Here is a 19,104-nt window from a genome sequence, read left to right as displayed (position 1 = left end):
AATGGAAATCTCATCTGTGTTTAGATACAGGACTCAGAAACCTAGAGAAGCTCAAACTAAACTGAAGCTCTTTCCATTCCCATCACCCCTCCTCTTCTTGAAACAGAGGAGGAAATAGAGAGTGATATATTCCACCCCTGAAGACAAGAGCTTGGAAGCTTTTCCACAGGGCTCTGGGGTCAAAGGACCATTATGACTCTTTCATCTGCCCTGTACGTGACGCAGATGAGAGGATTTTCCCCTGGAAATCCCAGCAAGGTGCCTAGCCAACTGTAGCTAAGCCAAACCAAATACTATAGAAAGCCACAATTTCTTTTCTGGGGAGAGGGAAGAGTCTCTCCAACACAATGAGAACTGTGGAGAACACTCTTGGCACACCTGCGCTGTGTAGTAGGGACCAATGGTCTCAGCATCTGACTTGTTTTTAAGCAGCTAGGAAAGCACCTAGAAACAACATGACCCAGGTCTACTCTGACAGTAAAAGTTATCCAGCTTTCATCTGGAAATCTGCTTGTTTCATTATTGAGGTGCTTTGAGTTCACGGTAGCAAACATCACTGAGAGCAGGAGCACTGGCCTAGGTGCAGCATGAAGCTAGCTCAGCCGTGTGGCTTGGAGAACTGCTTATGCCATGCTTGGCTGCCTTGGAGCAGGCAGAGGAAGGGAATAGTGGTCGGTGAACTTCTATGTGGAAGAGACATAGGATGATCTTAGGAGAATATAGGTTCCTAAGATGAAAAGCAAGAAGTTATAGCCACATCTTTTCTTTATGTTTTGTTGGAGTGTATGGCAAGAAAGATATTCTAACAATTTTTTTTCCTCTTTTTTTTTTCTTTTCCTCCTCTCCAGTGGGAGGGTCATATAGTACATAAGGTTGATACTCACTGCTTTAATTCATCAAAAAAAAAACCTAAAAGAAAAAAGCCAACAATGGCAAGTTTTAGTGCTTGGGCCTTGCTTCTCATTTCCTTCGCTGGCAATCCAGTTCTCCCAATTACAGTGATCTGTCAGTCATTAAAAAGAAAGCAAGTATAATGCTATCTTACATTACATATGCCTTGAACATTTATAATTGGAAAGAATTACAGCTTCCATCTGTGTTTTTAATTTCTTCCATTTAAAATACCTCTCTTCAATCTTATCGTAAAGTGCACATATGCAGTATTTCATTGCATATGGATATAAGTGTAGATATCAAAACTTAAGACCGTCAGTCTTTACACAACACACATGGATTTTGTACTCTAAATCTGATGCTCCTTATCTGACAACTATTGCATTAGACAAGTGGCTTCAGTTTTGAGTTCTTGCTATTTCTGGCTCTGCAAATTTAATGTTACAGGAGAGGAAGCTGAGGAAGCATCTTGTACTTTGCTGCATCAGGTCCCTCTTGTCAAAATATCACTGGTTTCAGTGGTGCCGTGCTGGGAATTCCCCGTGACCTATCTCTATAAGCATGGGATGCCTTTCTAAAGATAGATACTACCACGTTGCAGTGGATGGAAGGAGCTTGCTGTTAAAATATCTGATTGCTCTTTGCCTGGTTTTGTTGCCAGCCAGACAAAATCTAGATTAAACTTCTAGACTTCTCTGGTGGTTTAAAGAATTAGCAGGAAACAATGCTTTGAGGAAAAGGTACAAGGGACTCTGCCATTAATATATAATGACTCTACTGTAGAAGTTTACTTACTTACATCACACATGGAAAGCATCATAAAAGCTCAGTTCAGTTGTAATATAGCCAGGATGATATAGCACATGCACATAAACACTGTCGTAATAAAAATTCTGTCTGAGCAGTCTGTCCAGCCAAAGTCCTAAAACTCTGCGGTAGTGATAACTAGAGCACACAGCTGTAAGTTTCAAGGAAGATTTCTTCTTTTTTTTTTTTTTTTTTTTTTTTTAATTTGTCTCTGAACTGCATCAAAGAACAAAGTCCAGGTTAGAATTGCTATTAATGTCCATTCCTGTTCTCTTTTCTGTTTCTCTTTGAAATGTCCCTGAATTTTCTAGTCAGTTGAAAAAGCAGAGGGGCACCTTGCCTATTTGCATTGGAATTGGGTGCTGCAGAAAGATCAAGTGCAAGTCTAACTTGTGTTGGGCATGATCCTGCATGTGATTGAAGAGGCTCAGCTCTGGCTGGCACAAAGGAGAGCTGAGGTTGCTCCATGCTTCACAGAATCAAGCCCTCCGTGACTTTCATCACAACTCTGCTAAGTCTCAAGCCCTGCCAAGTCCCCTTTCTAACCTAAGTTTCCTAGGCACATGCTACAGGCTTTTTTGACAGCAGGGTGCTTGGCAGCTATTTGAACTGTGAAAGCACCTGCTGTGTTAAGCTCATTTTCCATTCTTAGTGCTTCTTCCTTCCTTCCTTATTTCATTCTTGGGCTGGGGATCTCTCTAAGGTTAAGATCACAGGCCAGACCTTGCCGGCTTAAATAAGTATGTCATTAAAAAATAAACTGAGAAACAAACCCAGTCCTTCTGTATCATGGAGAAGAATTCAAATAATAGGCAGGAAGGCTCTCTGGTGAAAGAGAAGAAGCTAGGCACAGCAAGGTGGCAGCAGATCATCATCAGATCAACTGAGAGACAGTACTCCCTTTTGTAGTCACCTATTAATAAAGAATCCTTTGCATATAAAAATATCATTCCACGTCTTGAATATAATGGAATAATTGGTTTTGTAGGAGGACTGATTGTGGCTCTCAGGGGGACCAATCTGGAAGGGTTAAACTTGGTATTGTTCGGATCTCAGCCTTGCCCAATTTTGGAGGATGACCGAAATTCAACAAGAATTGAATGTAAACTTCCCTCTCGGGTAAGAAACCACATTTTTTTTTGGAATGTTCAGTAGCCTACAGGCCTTTCTATGTTTTCCTGGCCTGAGCTACCCTTGGGGAAGGGCAAAAAGTAGCCCTTTTTAGGGCTAGACAATTTAACATGGACTCCACCTACAGTTTAGACCAGCTTAATTAGCAATAGATTGATAGGTGATTTATGAAAACCAGTGAAAGAGTCAGCAAAAAATCCAGATTGCATCTTCATTAGCTAAGCCTCACATAAACAAAACTGGGGCTTTGAACTCCAGTAAAATTGCATATCTCCGCTTTCAGCTCAGTGTCTACTAGTAGATTAAACAAGCCTGGGACAATTGCACTTGCTCATATTGTTGAACCCTCTTCAGCTCCAAATATTCTACTTCACATCCAGACCTCCTCTGGACATTATCTGTGTGTCATGCAAAAACATACCTAGGGATTGTCAGCAGTAGTACTCTTTGCTGCTTGGCAAAATTACAACCAGAACGATGTTAATAGTTTAAGCGTAGGGTTTACTGTCTATGCCTATGACTTACCACTGTTTAATTTACCAGTATGGATATAGCAAATGAAAATCTGCATAGTTTGGGATTGTTTTAAGGTTTATAACTCTCCACAGATGTCCATTTAAAGGCAATGTAACTGTATGTGTTTAAGTAGAGTCTGATGTACGTACAAATTTCATCAATGCCCATGTGCCTGATTTATTAAGTATGGGAGTTGCAGAAATATAGGGAATAACTTTTTTTTATTGATGCATTCTTATCCCTGACATTTTCTTCATTTCTGTTTCTAGGGGATGGAAGATGCTGCTGTCAATGTGACACTAATTTCTGGGTATCTGTCAACAACAGTAACCAACTTGTTCCAGTACGATCCTTCCTTAAACCCTGCTGTTGTATCATTGAGCAGAAACAGAAGTGGCATAGCAGGTGAAAAGGCTGCAGACATGTGTTGGGCATGGTCTGTGCAAGTGTTATTATTGGTGATGTTGGTGGGGCAGAGGGAATTTAGGTCTATGGAGTTTGGTGATCCGACACTGGTTATTTGTTGTTTTCTTTTAACTTGTAGCCCCCGTGTTTCCTGCTAGTCCTGATCAGTCCTGGTTGTTTTATGTTGATTTTACTCTAGCACACATGAGGTAATGAGTTACTTGCCCTAGGCCAGTATGGATGATGTCCACAGGATGTCAGGTGTGGTATAGTGCTCCTTTTGTGCCATGTTTCTCTAACTCTGCTCTGAAACTATCTATCTCACCCATTCATCCTTGGTAACTGTTTCAGCCACAACAAAAGAAACAAGCTCTAGAGAGTGTCCTTCTCCAGGATCCCAAAGGGTTGATCATAAAACACATCATGTGCATTTGGGGTTGCTGAAAGCAGAAGAGAAGCAACACTTGTCCTGCTAGTTTCTATTTCCAAGCCAAACTGTTTCTTTCAGTTTGATCTTGTGATCCATTACTTTAGAATATGAGCATAGACTTCACGGACTTTGTGGGGGCAGATCTCATCCTAAAGCACCTAAGCAGATCCTAAGCAGATCTCATGGAGCGTTTAGCATTCCTGTCTTTTGAAAATTTCTATTTGGGGTTTGGGGTCCTTTTTTTTTTTTTTTTTTGCTCATTTCCCTTCTTTTTTTTTCCACAAGGTTTTGGCTGGGCATTGGGAATAGAAGGCATTAATGGTGAATGGTGGCCACTTACAGACAAGGCTTTTAGGAAAAAGGTTTACTACATTTCTGTGTGGCAATCAGACACCAGGTTCCTAGCATCTGAGAGAAAGAGGAAGGAAGATAGGAGAAAGACAAAAATATTCCTTTCCTACCCACCCCACCCCCATTCCTCCAAGGATGCAATCATCTGGGGTTTTTTTCTGTCTTTTTGCAGCCTCTCCACTGCACACCTTAATAAAGCTCCCCCCAGCCAGTTTGGCTGGATTTGGTGGGGATGCAAGGAGGTAGGTGACTGCCAGTGACGAGATGCACTTCTTGCTGCATACCCGGCATTTCTATTCCTTTCCCCAAATGCCCTTGTCATTTTCTATTACTCCAGAATGCATAAATAAGAGAAAACGTCCTTTATCATCTGAATATTATTCAGATACCATAGCACCAAGGGGAGATTTTTCTAGCCGCGGGCAGCCCAGGTGCAAGGAATTCCTTAATGTTATAGCGTCTTGTGAACGGTGGTGGGGCTGAGTTCAATCTTCTATTCAGAACCTCCATGGCTTTGGCTTTTAATATAATTTTCCTCCTATATAATAAAAAGAATAAATAAATTACACTGATGCCTTCCAGGCATCTAGGATTAAGCTGACAATTGACCAAGAGTCCAAAGAGTTCACATTATTAATATATTCAACTTCTCAGGCTTTCAAACTTTCAAACTTTATTTGACTTTCTGTGCATGCAGAATTGAAAAGTACTGGCTTCAAGACCTGCTTAGAGGAGCTGGTAGGTAAGGGGAGCTTTGTACAGACTCTCCTGCTTCTTGAAAGGGAGAGACTTCTCCAAAGCTGAGGCTGCGGTGCTGAACGCTAACGGGGACTGTAACTGCCGCAGAGGCGATGCTAAAGCCAAGTGACCCTGGCCTCTGCTTGGGAGACAAAATTACTACTCAGACCTAAATCTCTAGTGAGGATGAGCTAACCCATAAAAGTTCATTTTGATTAAGACAATGTGAGAGCGTAAAGCAGATGAGCTGCTCTTCACTGCTGTGCCGTGTGGCTGGGATAACAGTGCCACGTACAGCATTGCTTTTAAAATGGAATGAGCCCAGTGAAGAAGAGGAATGGGCAAAAATGAAGCTGCTCTGGGACAGCCAATCTTCACCAGCTGTTCTGGAACAACTCTGTGGGTGGACAAGTGTTTTGGGCTGGATGGTTCACGGCAATGGTAAAGAGGAATTAACACCTATTGCCTGATGAATTTAGGAAAGGGATTTACGTAACATAGTGGTCTATGACAGCAAGGTGTTGGACTTGAAGACCCCTCCTTGTCCTGTTTATTTTTGCTTCTGTGCAATTGAACCCACACCCTTCAGAGGAGACAGGAGGATAAGATTCACCTCTTAAACATGTCCCTGTGCTTGTTGCTTAGATGTCTTGCAAAGTCATTGAAGAGAAATACGTGGTTCTGTGGTGGGAGTCACCACAGCCCTTTTGGATGTCTTCATTACAATAAGCTGAATCATGCCATAAAGGCTCTGTTTCTCTTCACTGACTACAAACATAGCCCTCAGTGAAAATGTCTTTATTTGGACTGATGCATACCACCCTAATTTTTTTAGCTATCATCTCAGAGGGAATTTAGGTTATGGAATTCCCTTCTCTACTACCCTTGTCCTTTTCTATTACTGCAGTATGCACAAATAAAGGAAAGTAAGTATCTTTTATCATCTGAATATAATTTGGCTCACAACAGAGCTTAAATGGGAGGGAGCGCCATGTTTCCTGAAAACAAGGTGCTTTGGTGCTTTGGAGAAGGCATGGGCATCTGTCTTTAGGTAACCAAGGAAATCATTGTTTAGCTAAATAGGGCTGAAAAGTGTGGTCTGGATCATTGTCAGGGATTTAGGAAAAATCCCAGAACTCCTCAGCTTCAGTTTATGTGACCTCTAGAAAGACTGGATTTGGCTTTTATCAGCTGCAGATATTTATAGGATAGACGTTTATGGTAAGAGGGCAAAGATCCTATCCTGAATGTGTACCAGCAGGCTGAGAGTAGCCGTAGATGGTCATAGCCAAGTTCACAATGCTAATGTCTCAAGACAACCCTGGTGGCTGGTGACCTTATCAGGGAGGCCAAGGGACTGAATAGGATACAGAACGACTGTGGTCTTCAAGTTTTTGTTTTGGGCTGATAGACATGGCTGGACCTGTTCTGGCATGATGGGACTCCATGCTCTTCCTTGGCCAATGGTAAGTTCTGCTAAAATAACTGTTACCAGAAACACTGAAGTAGTTTAATCCATTCTCCTCTCTGCAGGGGGTCAGGAGCTTGAGATTGGAATATCTCAGTTTGCCAGCTACGAAGGGTCAGATATCAAGGTGCGAATTGGGAGCTCATGGGCACAGATCCAGGCACAGACGAACCGTGGTGTTAATGTGACGCTTCCAGCCTTGGCTGCAGGATGGCACAATGTTTCTGTCATCATCAATAGCATTACTATTGCTTCAAACAGGTGTGTGAATGCATGTGCTTTCCTTAAGATATAGATTTCTTTCTCTGTCCTATTCTGTGTTTTAGGGTTAATCTGAAAAGAAAGGTAAGAGTTTTTGCAAATTCTGTACCTTACAGTGAAATCTGCAGTGTGGTATAAAATTATGAATAATTATCAAGGCATTTATTGATCTGCAGAACTCGAGTCAGCAAACTGCTAATGCTAGTCGATTAACTCCCCTTGGATCAGTAGGAGGCAGGAGAGAAACATTTCTGAAAAAACAGTTGATTTGATGAAAAATGCATATTCAGGCAATCAAAGGTATTCACAGATTCAGGTCAAATGCAGATAAATCCTGCTGTAGGAAAACAGCAGAAGAAAAGAAATACTTTTCATGAGGAAAAAAAAAAGCGAGTTTGAAAAATAACAAAATGCTTTGTTTGGAGAATTTTTAAATGATGCTATTTCCATCTTTTAAGGTGACACTTCAAGTTTGTGCCTAGATAAATGTAGTATAAATGAATTAAAATGTGGGGGAAAACCAACCTGAAAGTGGGATGCAGCAATGTATTCACAAGCAACACAGTTTTGCTCCTCAGCCACACAGCTCTCATCCATCGCAGCTGCTAGGAATGATCCTGAAAGAATGATACTGGGGAGAAGATGCTTTTATTGCTCACAAACCACCCTAGGCCGCTTGTTGAATTAATGAACTTTAGAAGGAGAAAGCCTGTGGTCGGTGGGATGACACACAGGGATTCATCCCACCGTATACTGGAGCCTGTTAGCAGCACCATCACTTTGTCTCCAGGGACAGAGAGTGGAGGGAGATGGGTCATCCCAGGAGACAACTCTATTCTCTGGTGCGCTGGATTGCAGGCTTGGGAAGGTCTACTTCTCTAATGTGTCTTTTTAGGGCAGAAAGTGTTTTTGAAAGGAGGGTGATGAGGAGGAACAATAGATGTAGGTGGGACAGAAGCAGACCTACACTCTTATCTGAGTGGGCTTCAGGAGGTTATGTCTGGGTTTCCTCTTGCTGCAGTTAACTCCATTGTCTGGTGGGAGGATGTAAGGAGGAAAGGCAGCTGGGATGTCTCTTCAATGCACTTGCATCTCCTGTCTGTGGGCACAGCTATAGTGGGATCTCTTTGGCAAAAAAAAAAAACCTCATTCTTGCTTCTTTTGATGGGCAATTCAGTTGCACCTTACGGACTAAAGTTAACCCACAGGTTGCCATTTGATAAGACAGTGTTCATAATAGATGTAGCTCAAATCACGTGGAAAAATTTGGTGTATGGGGTGGTCTTGTCGCTGTGGCATCGAACAAAGCGGATGTGCCACGTGGGTGTTTGGCCTTCCATCTTAGAAGGAGTTGTAAGAAAGAATAGCACTGCAGCAGGAGAGAAAAATATAAAAAAAACCCAACCAAATTCTCAAAACCCCTTTCTATGTTGCTTGTATTTTGCAGGGTTGAGCCGTTAATCCAGTACCTCTCAGAGATCTTCAGCATAGAGCCGTGTTGTGGCTCCTTTCTAGGTAAACAGTGTCGGTACATCTGCAGTCACTTAAGGAGGTTAAAAGGATCAAGGGCACAGTTTTCCTGCAGGAATGGAAAGGGCATCCCATTTCACATCAGTTTAAATGAGGGTGTTTTAAATCTGTGACCCTTTATTATGCAGACATCAACTGGCAGACAGCAGCAGTCTGGAAATGTGGGATTGTAGTGAGCATCCCTCAATCTGGTTGGCTGGCTCAGGGCTCCCTCTGCTTTATATTTGATTTCCCCAAGTGTTTGCTCATGTATCCTTGCATGTTCCCATTGGGAAAACAAAGCACGCCCACACCTGACTCATCTGTGCTGTTTCTTTCAGTCATTACGCCTCCACCTTTCAAGGCTTTCTATGTGAAAGTTAGGTGGAAAGCAGGGTACAATTGTGGTTTGAAGCAAACAATAATTTCAAGTGATTCCAAAGGGGACATTCATTTTTGTTAAGTTGAAAAGACAGAAAAAACCCTTTTTCAATGTTAATTTTAATCAAAAGTGAAATATTTATTAATCCCATTCCAAGCTTTTAAACATTCGAAATAATTTAAGTGTGTTTCAGAGCAAAACATCACTGAATTAAAAAGAAAAGTTTTACTTTAAGTCTTAAAAAGCAGATTTGGGGTGGTTGATTTATTTTGTCGTTTGGCTGGGGGTGGGGGAGAGTTGAATCCCTGTAGTGAATTTTATATGAGCCCTTGGAAATGCTTTTATAGAAGACAGAGAAATTCTTGGGATGCAACTTCAGGTCCTCCACAGATTGCTCTCCCAGGCTCACAACACATTTAAAGATACAAAAACTCAGAGGCTTTGTGGTACATGATGAGTTCAATAGTTTGTGAAGTGCTCAAACCTTAAGAGATGAGAGCGTGGATAGAGCTTGGAGAGCAAAGGCTATCAGTTTTGAAGATTAAGCTATACTAAATAAAAAAAAAATTGTGCCCTTCTTTTCATATTTAAGTGTAAACTGAAATTTAGATAAGAACTGTTTAACTCTTTGGCTGTAATTTTATGAATGGCTTAAGCTGATTTAGAATCTCATCTCTGCAAAAAGCCCCGGTCCTTCCCCCGCCTTATCTCTGGTCTTTTGTTGTCTCTAACACTTGTGTAGCCATCTGGATTAAGGATTTGAGATGACTCGAAAGGAACTCCATTATAAAACTACTTATTTTTCAGCCAGATCATGGGAAAAAAGTAGTGCATGGGCTTAATGGATAAAGAGGGTGAAGCAAGGCAGCGCACTGGGAGTGCCAGTACTGCAAATTAAAGGAAGATGGAGAGAGGCTTCAGCTGTCTTTAAGAGAGGCAGCTCTGGGCTTGGAAGCATGGGATTAGGCTGGGAATGCTGGAGGGTTTGCATCTTTGTCTTTATTGCATCCTAAAATCTAGACTGTTCCTTCTTCAGTGCTGCTTTTACTCTCAGCACCCTAGGAGGCAGTGCTGATACTGCTGCTCTGCAATGTTATGTAGATCAAAATATCAGGATTCATGCTTATTTCAGATAATTAGTACCTACTCTCAGTGGCAAGGGTGGTAGCGGAGCCTTCCAAGGCTCCTTCTCCTGTCAATGTGGAGAGGAAGACTCCACTGCCAAGGTGCAGAAAACCTGTGTTAGATCAGACCAAAGATAGCCTGTCTCCCAGGGTGACCCAAATATAGGATGATTTAGGAAGATTATATGAGTGGAGCAGTGTATGATACTTCTTTACAACAGCCTTCCAGTTTCCAACAGTAGACACAAGGACAGTCTCAGCTGGAGGTCATAACTTTGTGTCTAACTCTTCCTGAATGGCTTTTCCATAAGAATGATCCTACCGGTTCACACCAAGAGTCTGTTTACCCATTTGCTGTCTTCTTCTGTGGTCTTAAGTAGAAGCCTAGGGAATAAAAACATCAGGCAACCACAGCGGAAAGCAGACAGCCTGCCTTCCTCCAGCCCATGCTTGGGAAGCCCTGGTCAGAGTTGCCTTTAACAGTGGAGAGAGAACTGCTCTTCTCTTCCTCTTCCTGTTCTACCCATCTTAAATGGTGCAGACTGGGAGCATATAAGTAGGGGAGGGCTTGAAGCTGTAAGCATTCATCAATGTATCAGCTTTTCTGGTCGGTGGGCTGCTCAAGGGCAAGTGACCATCAGTGCATGGCAAATCTGGCACTCTGCCTGAGTGCCCAGGCAGAACTGAAGATTGAAGGAAGGTCTGTGGTTCTGCCTTTTTGTTAGAAAGTATTCATACTGCATCCTGCTTCCCTGTATGCAGCAGGACCAAACCACCTCTACCATCTTCCCGCTGCCCACATAGACGGTCCCATTCCCTGAAGAGTTCAGTCTCTACTCTTGGGGGTCCTTTCACAACAGCTTCCTCCAGTTCTGTGGTGGTTTTCTATTGTCACTTGCTGCGATAACAGTCCCTGGCTATCTGATACCTTAGCCTCTTGTCCACATAGGATTATCCTGATACATGACTGCTAGGTGTCTTGTTCCAAAAAAGGACTTAATTTCTTCTTCCATTCGACTTGGTTAAGACTGTCTGCCATGCTTATCAGCTTTATCATGGTTTGTGATTGTTCACTGACAGTCATTGATTCCTTTCCTGCATATAATGTCCTCCTCCCTTGTTTTGTTTTACTCCTAGGTGGAACACTGCTCACAATCTCTGGGGTGGGCTTTAGCCAAAATCCTGCCCTGGTTTCTGTTTCAATGAACCAGCAAACCTGTATGGTTACTCACTTGGCAGAAGAGACAGTTTGGTGCCTGACCCCGCCAGCTGCTAATTCATCTAATGAAGATTCACAAGACATCTCTGTCAGAGTAACCGTAGTCATCAGCAGTAGGTCACTTCAACATACTCTTTTTGCAAAAAAGACCACCACCTTTAACTACCAAAGAGCTTTGACTCCTCTGATTACTGTTGTTGAAATGGAAATCACAGATAGCAGCCTGCTCTTGAACATCCAGGGGATAAACATTACTGGATCTGTGGCTAAGCTTGGACACAGTGAATGTGAACTTGAGTTTCCAAGTGGCAACAGGTCTGCAATGTTTTATCAGTGTTCTTTGCCAATGAACAGCCTGGAACCTGGGACTTTCCCCATCCAGGTTCTCCAGAGGCAGCTAGGATATGCTCGTGTGACAGCAAGGCTGCAGACCCTTACGATAACTCCACGGATAACCTCCATATTCCCATCACAAGGATCAATCTGTGGTGGGATGTTACTCACTATAACCGGTATTGCTTTAAAATCCAGGAGGAATTTGGTACAGGTCAGCCTGGAGGGTAATTATTCCTGTGAGATCCAGAACTCTGATAAAGATGCCATTAGTTGTATTGTCCTTCCTTTGCACTACCAGTGGGTGGCTGAGGCATCTTGGGCTCTTAATGTCACAGTGACTGTCAATGGGATCAGCAGTGTCTGCCTTGGAGACTGTACACTCCACCTTCATGAGCAGTGGACCCCTCTTGTGGATTTGGTGACCTGGGAGACCAATGGGACGTTCACCTATGTGATGATCAAAGGACAGAGGTTGGCATGGCCAGGTGACAGCCCCGTGGTACACGTGAATAACCAGGCTGTCTGCAACATAACTTTTTGGAATGAGACCAGCATCAAGTGCCAGACAGACTGCATTGCCCCAGGGGAGCACAACATTTCAATATCCAACAGGAAAAGTGGGCAAGCTTGCTTCAGAGAGGTATCCAGTGTTCTCACCATCCTGCCTCAGGTGTACCGGTTTTACCCACAAAACTTCAGTACCAATGGTGGAGGCCTGCTCACCTTAGCAGGCTCGGCACTGAAAGGAAGGAGAATGACTGCTGTTCTCATTGATCATCACCCTTGCCTTGATCTCAATGTCACCTGTGTAGCTATCCAGTGCACCGTGCCTCCGGGTAATGGGAGTAGGGCTTTGAGTCTAAAAGTAGATGGCATCTCCTATTACCTTGGAAGAATAAGTTACAACAAGGAGTTTACCCCGGCTTTCCTTTCGCTTGTTGCAGCTGGTTTCCTTTTAACGATGACTGTATCACAGGTCACAGAGGTGGACACCATCTATATATTTGTTGGAGGTTTCGCTTGTAGCGGTGTCACCATCACTCGCTCTACTTTGCAGTGCTCAGCTCCTCTGCTCCCTGTTGGCGAGTACGATGTGCTGGGCCTGGATGTCCCCAGGGGCTGGGCTTCCTCCAACCTGACGTTCACCTCTCATCTGAGGGTGACAGCTGTGCGTCGCAACTGGGGTAAGCCATGAAGACTTACTGTAGCTCCTCCATGGGGTGCAGTGTAAGGGACTTCAGTGGCTGGGAGTTTTTTGGCATGAAAGCAAAAATTATGAATTAAAAAACATACTCTTGGTGACACCTGGCTGTCAGGACCTGTCTTAAATCCCATTTTCTGTCCTTTTCCAAGGTGGCTTGAATGGAGGAGCAGTTTACCTGCGTGGAACTGGGTTTTCCCCAGAGAAGACTTTGGTCACAGTCTGTGGCACCCCCTGTGAAATGTTGGGCAACACAACGATGACTGACCTGAGCTGCCTTGCCCCACGCTTACACGGTCAGCTAAGACACAAAATCTGGCATTGTGTTAAAAATATCCCCTAAAAACCAATATTGACCCAAAAGTGGGGGGGTCCCAATGTATCTCATCCCAGGGGAGCAGAGAGCAGCAGCAGCCCTGGAGAAAGGAGTGGAGCTAACACAGCATTGACATCTGTTTTTTGAGCTCAGTCCAAAGACAATTGCTGTCAGGGGGAGTTTTTGCATCAATGGCCATGGGCTTTGGACTAGATCCACCACGTGCCTGTAGCCAGAGCTGCCACACATGCTTTGTCAGTGTGCAGAGCAACAGCAGTTCCTTGTGGCAACTATTCCTTGGGAAAACTGTGTCACACAAAATGTGCATGAAGGCTGTGGAGTTGGGAACCCAAGCATGTCTTGGATGTCATAACTGGCCTAGTGAGTTGGGCTCCCTTAAATGTCTTTTTTCTGTGGGCCCATACATTTTTTGTTTTGGCTGCATGGTGGGACAGCTTCAGTGGGAGGAAAAAGTGAATGAGGGGGAAGGTGAATGAATGACATACTTTGGCCAGTTCACACCTTTGGGAAGCTGGAGGTGAGGATTTGCATGCCTTGAGAGGAAGATGAGATCATCTCACAGCCAGAGCATCCTCCTTAACTGGAGAGAGGCAGCACATCAGGGAATGATGCTATGATCTCCAGCTCTCTCAGAGAGAAATAATCCTGCCCCAATTTTTGAGGAAACCCTTACAAATGGGCATCTTCTGGGACAAGACATATTTCCTCCCTCCCCTACTGACAGCACAGAATTAGGCTCTTAAGATCTGCAAAAGGCAGGATTAAAGTCTTTTAAATCTCACCCTGAGACATAATGCCATTCCGCAAACACTAAGCACAAAGCGCCTACCTTGATGCTGTGGCATCGCACACTTGATAGCATAACACTTCAGCCCCTTCATAGCTCTGATGCTAGGAGAACATCCTGAGATCTACAGAAATATTTGCCATTCTGTGGCTGTCCAAAGATCCATCATCCAGGTGACCAAAGATCCATGGCCTCTTCTCCTTTGTGGACCTGGAAGAAAGGTGGCAGTGCGAGTGTCTCTCAGGGTAAATTGCCAGGGTTTTGCTCAAAGGTGTGTGGAATCTCCATCCTCCAAAATAGTCAGAAGTTGACAAGATTAGTTGCTGAGAAACCAATGCAATGTGAAATTTAACATCCCTTTGAGCAAGGGTTGGGATGAGAGGCGTCCAGGGGTCCCCTTCAATCTCAATCAGAAACTATAAATTTGCTTTTGTCATTTTGAATGATTCCTTTCCTCATCCATAAGGAATACTAAGAAAAATAGAGAGGAGTGGGGGAAAGGGCTTTAAAACTCAACCCCAAGCACTCAAAAGGAGCCACCAAAAGGTTGTAAGGGCTCAGTTGTCCTTGTTTTAAACAGAATCCAGGCACAGTCCACAAAACTGCTTATTATTTTTTAAACAAGAAAAAAGACATGGTGTTGGAGTGTTGGAAAAAAAATCAGAGCACAAACCAGGGAAGTCTGGTTATTGCAGGAAGAATAGCAGAATTAAATGTAATCAAATTGATCCAAACTGCAAAAACATTAATAACTGTGTTCAAAATTCACTGAGTGGTAGGTGGCAGAGGGAGCCTGGGGAAAACCATCTTACAGGCAGGACCACAATGCTTATTATTGACACTAGATGTCAGCAAGTGAATGCTGATTGCTGCCCATTTGCTGGTTGTGTTTCTGGAGAGAAGATGCAAAGGCTGCGTTGCCTCACTAACCAAAGGGATACAGGCGCTTTTGGTTTGGGGCCAGTTACAAGACAGCTCCTCTTTCCCCTGCTGTGGGTTTTGCAGTGTGCAGCCTTGCAGATCTCACCAGTTGAGTTACAAAAATGTTTCTCTGTCAATGAAGTATTTACAAGAAAATGTTATTTTTCTTTTTGCATTTAAAAAAAATATCCTTTGCAAGCTGTTTAAACCTGTGAGTGTTTGCCAGGTTATTTGTACTCCCTGAAACAGGTGTATTCAGCCTGTGCACATCTACATGTGGGATTGGTGAATCTGTATATAGAGCAAGATGCTTTCCAGATGGCTTTCTCCTATATTTAGGGGATTGCACACCCCCACCATTTAGAGCATGAATGGATTTATTAAGCGCAGTTAGTCCAGTCTCACCTCGTGGTTTACATGCTGCTGTTTGCCCGGGGAAGTTTGCCACTTGGCACTTGCACATCCAGTGCTCAGACGTTTCTTTCACAGCCTCGTCCACGTGGAGAGGTAGTGAAGTGACTTCAGGGATGTGAGACCATAAACCGTGAAGGAGATGGGAGGGATAGGTTTGTGGTGCCCTAGGGCCCCTTCGGTGCAGAGGCTGGTGCAGCCAGGTTGGACGCTTGTCTGACATTTCCCGGTGTTGCTTGTGGACGAGGTGATGAGAAGTGAAGAGTTCAAGCTGCATTTCTTCTGTTACAGCACGCTGTGAAGCAGAAACGCCTCCCCTCCGGCACTGCGGGATGTCAGGTGGCAGCTTGCCACCTGAGGTTTCAGCACTAGGTCATGTTGTGTCTGGCCTGCTTAAGATTAGAGATGTTCACGTGGGAGTCCCCAACCAATCTAGCTTACTCATGTGATCAAATCCGTGGGGCAACGCTCTGTAGGTAGGAAATGTGACTTTTTTCTGGTTTAACAGGCAGTTTTCTAAGACACGAGGAACGACTGGTCTCAGCAGGATCCATCCATAAGCCTGCCCCACGAGGTCTTCCTTAGAAGCGTGTTGAGCAGGGTTGCAGCAAGGTTTTGGTTTGATCATTGATGAGAGCTGGGCACGCTAAGTACTGAAACGTGCTCAACCCAGAGCACAAGGAGTAGGAACGCAAGCCTAGACTCTTTTATGAAAACTGTTGTCTTTTGCAAGTTGCAGAAAAATCAAATCAGAACAGAGCTAAAATTTGAGTTTCACCGTTAAAGCTTAAGAAAATTAACAAAATTAAATAAAATTAACAAAACCACACTTCTTTCAAGAAGAAAACAAAACAAAACAAAAAACCCAAACCAACTCACAAGTTTTTAAAGGTCTGGTAAAGAGATAACTGGCTTGATCCCAAGAGCTCTCCCCTTGTTCTTGCTTTGTTACTTGTGTCGCAGAGCTGTTGATGAGTGCAAATACAGCTGTGGATTCTGTTCAGCTCAGGTTAAATTTACAGAACACATGGTTAATGTCTGTGGGATTGAATTGTGCTCCTGTGAAAGATGGGAAGACTGGCAGGAAGCTTGAGGCAGGTGAGAAAATAACAGAATATTCCTATTAAGTGATATTAGGGTAGGTACCATACATAAATTTTGCAGTAAGCCAGTACCTGAGATTGTATGCTCGACATTGGGGTGAGGGTAAAGAAGGCACCTTTAAAAGGAGGTGAACTGATAAGAAGATCCATCAGGGAAAAAGCTGAGACTGATTTGCCTGGTTGCATCAGTGTGCTTGGAACAACAGGTCTGGTGTTAAGGCTTTGACGTAACAGCTCTTGGGATCTTTGTTAGTGAGTCCTGGATGTACCGTTAGCCAGGTTACATTGGTAAAAGTGGACGTTTAGGAAAGAGGATTTAGATTAAAGAGTAGAAATGAAACAAGGCTGGTTTAACAGGAAGAGAGACATGGCTTGATGGAGCTCTTCGTATGGGGCAAGAGGAGAGAGAGGAAAGAGTTTTGGTTGCAGCAGTGCAGATGTACCAAGGAGATGCACTCAGCTAGGACCAAGGTGGACTATAGTCAGGGAAGCGGGGTGATTTGTATGAGTAAATGCAGAAGATATGAAGAGGACGTGTTGTGGCAATTGAAACCTGAGTAGAAGTGAGGGCCTCTGATGTTTATTGTGGAGATCAAGCCAAAGGATCCAAATTGTCCCTTCTGTCCTTCAAATCTGAAATAAAATTAAGAAAGAGGAGAAAAATTGCATATTGATTACACAGCAGGAACGTTCTGACAGTGAGATCTATTAGGCTGTGGAATAGATGCTTGCAAAGTCACCCCTTGGGACTTCTGAAACTCGGCTGTGCAAAATGAATGTCTCCTAGGGAGCAATTCTTCATAGGCAGAGGTTCGACTTGATGACCTTAACAGGTCTCTTTTTTTCCTCTCCTTTTCCTTTTTATTTAGTGGGGGTTTTTTTAACCTTTGTCTCCCCTGCTAAGCACATGTTAATGTTATGCTCTGCAGTCCGTTTTGTGAGCAGTGGATAACTGGGGATGTGCGGTTTGGCACTGGGACTCCTTGGGCAGTTGTTCAATCAATCTGCAGCTGCCCCTGGAACTCCTGTAGGTTTTAGCCTCATGACATGTCCGGCAGTTGTTATTAAACAGTGACCCAGAACAAAGCCCTTGTGCTGAGCATCCCAGGGTCCTGGCTTAAGCCAGAGTATCTCTCAAAGACAGCGTTGGGGGCAGTCAGTCCCTAACCCATTACCAACACGCAGAGATTTGGCTGCCATTGTGTCTGATCTCAAAAGAGAAGGCGTAATGGGATGAATGCATTCATCTCAGCGATGGGATTGTATTACATGTGATTAGCAGGTTTTATCCTTATGGGGAATATAAAACATAAAGAAGCTTCATTCTGGGGTTTGAACACTAACCAATTGAGCAGGGAGAATTGTGTCCCAGAACGGACAGACTATCCTTTTAGGACATGCTAAGTGTGTTGCAATCGTTAGTTGATATTTTTTGTTACTGTTGTAGCAGGAGATAATGGCACCAACAACACCAAGAGATATTTGCGGTTAATGGTCAGAGGAAGGGGGATGAAAGGCCAGGACTTCCTCCTGACCGAGAGAGGTATTAAATCCTCTGGGAGCAGCGGAATAGGAGGATCTCAGAGATCCCCAAAGAAGGAATAAGAATTGGACATCTCCTCGAAGAGTGGTATCTCCATCAGATGGACAGGAGCTGTAGGGTGTGGAGACAAGATACCTCCCTCCTTCCACCTGAGAGGGAGAACGCGGTCCTAGGTTTGATTCTGGGGTATAAAGATTAAGCGGGGTTTTCTTCGATTTTGCTTCCATCGATCTCTTTATAACCCTTTGTAACCATGTTCTTTAGCTTAGATTTTATAAATGAACACCTTTGTTTGGCTAGTTTGAGTTAAAAATTATTTCAGCAGTTGGCAGGATGCAAGACCTTAACTCTATCCCAGATGAAACCAGGACATGTTTCTACAGGCATGATAACACTGAGATGAGGACATTGGAGCACGTCAGAAATGCCCGATTACCACATAATATTACAGGGGTATCTAAAGAGTGACAGCTCTTCTGCTGAGCTCTAAGGGCTGTGCAGGAAATATCTTCTGGTGACCTACATTATCCAGGCAAGTTCTTTGACAGCAGCAAAGTATCGAGGAAAATATTCACGTCCTGAGATTCTGTGGGTCATTTCTAACATTCATCCTAAAATAGAGTTCAGCTGTTTTTCCACCTAGGAAAACTGTGCCATGTTCGTTTCAAGACCACAAAAGAAAACCAAAGCCTCTTTTGATTAGCTCAGCAACCTGTTGTTTTTTCTTAAACTGTGGAATGTGAATTTAATCTTCCTTTGACCATCCACCTTCAGAGGGTGATCAAACACTGGAACAGGCTTCCTGGAGAAGTGGTTGATGCCCCAAGCCTGTCAGTGTTTAAGAGGCATTTGGACAATGCCCTTAATAATAAGCTTCAACTTTTGGTCAGTCATGAAGTGGTCAGACAGTTGGACTAGATGATTGTGGCAGGTCCTTTTCAAATGAAAATATTCTATTCTGTTCTGTGTGTTAATATTGCTCTAGTTGGTTGTTCGTTTAGGGTAGCTATACGTTCTCCATTACCACATCTGAGCTTATCACAGCCTTTTGTGTCACCAGCAGAGTAGAATAGTAAAGCAGAAGGAGCTGTTATATCCTATTACAAAAGGGGAACAAATTCTTCTGTCCACAGGAAAGTTGTGGGTTTGTGGAGGAAAGAAAGGGTAGTGCCATTGCTGCTCGGATGTCCTACATCTTTGCTAGTTTTGAGAAATTCTCAGCCTCCCTCT

General features: G+C 43.5%; 1 protein-coding gene across 1 annotated transcript in view; it reads left to right on the top strand.

Moving 5' to 3' along the window:
- The window catches only part of PKHD1 (PKHD1 ciliary IPT domain containing fibrocystin/polyductin), a gene marked incomplete at both ends in the record, with an annotated part of 265,493 nt that overhangs the window by 35,662 nt on the left and 210,727 nt on the right, over positions 1-19,104 (top strand). The window contains 6 exons of the mRNA XM_082305891.1: positions 2,690-2,820; positions 3,618-3,753; positions 6,806-7,001; positions 8,449-8,516; positions 11,154-12,755; positions 12,925-13,068. Coding sequence (XP_082162017.1) covers positions 2,690-2,820; positions 3,618-3,753; positions 6,806-7,001; positions 8,449-8,516; positions 11,154-12,755; positions 12,925-13,068 — 2,277 coding nt within the window. The remainder of the gene's footprint in view (positions 1-2,689; positions 2,821-3,617; positions 3,754-6,805; positions 7,002-8,448; positions 8,517-11,153; positions 12,756-12,924; positions 13,069-19,104) is intronic.

This window comes from Platalea leucorodia (genome assembly GCF_965183815.1).
Source record: "Platalea leucorodia genome assembly, chromosome: 3".
Taxonomy (NCBI): domain Eukaryota; kingdom Metazoa; phylum Chordata; class Aves; order Pelecaniformes; family Threskiornithidae; genus Platalea; species Platalea leucorodia.
Note: the sequence above shows the minus strand (reverse complement) of the source record. Positions and strands in the feature narration are given on the sequence as shown.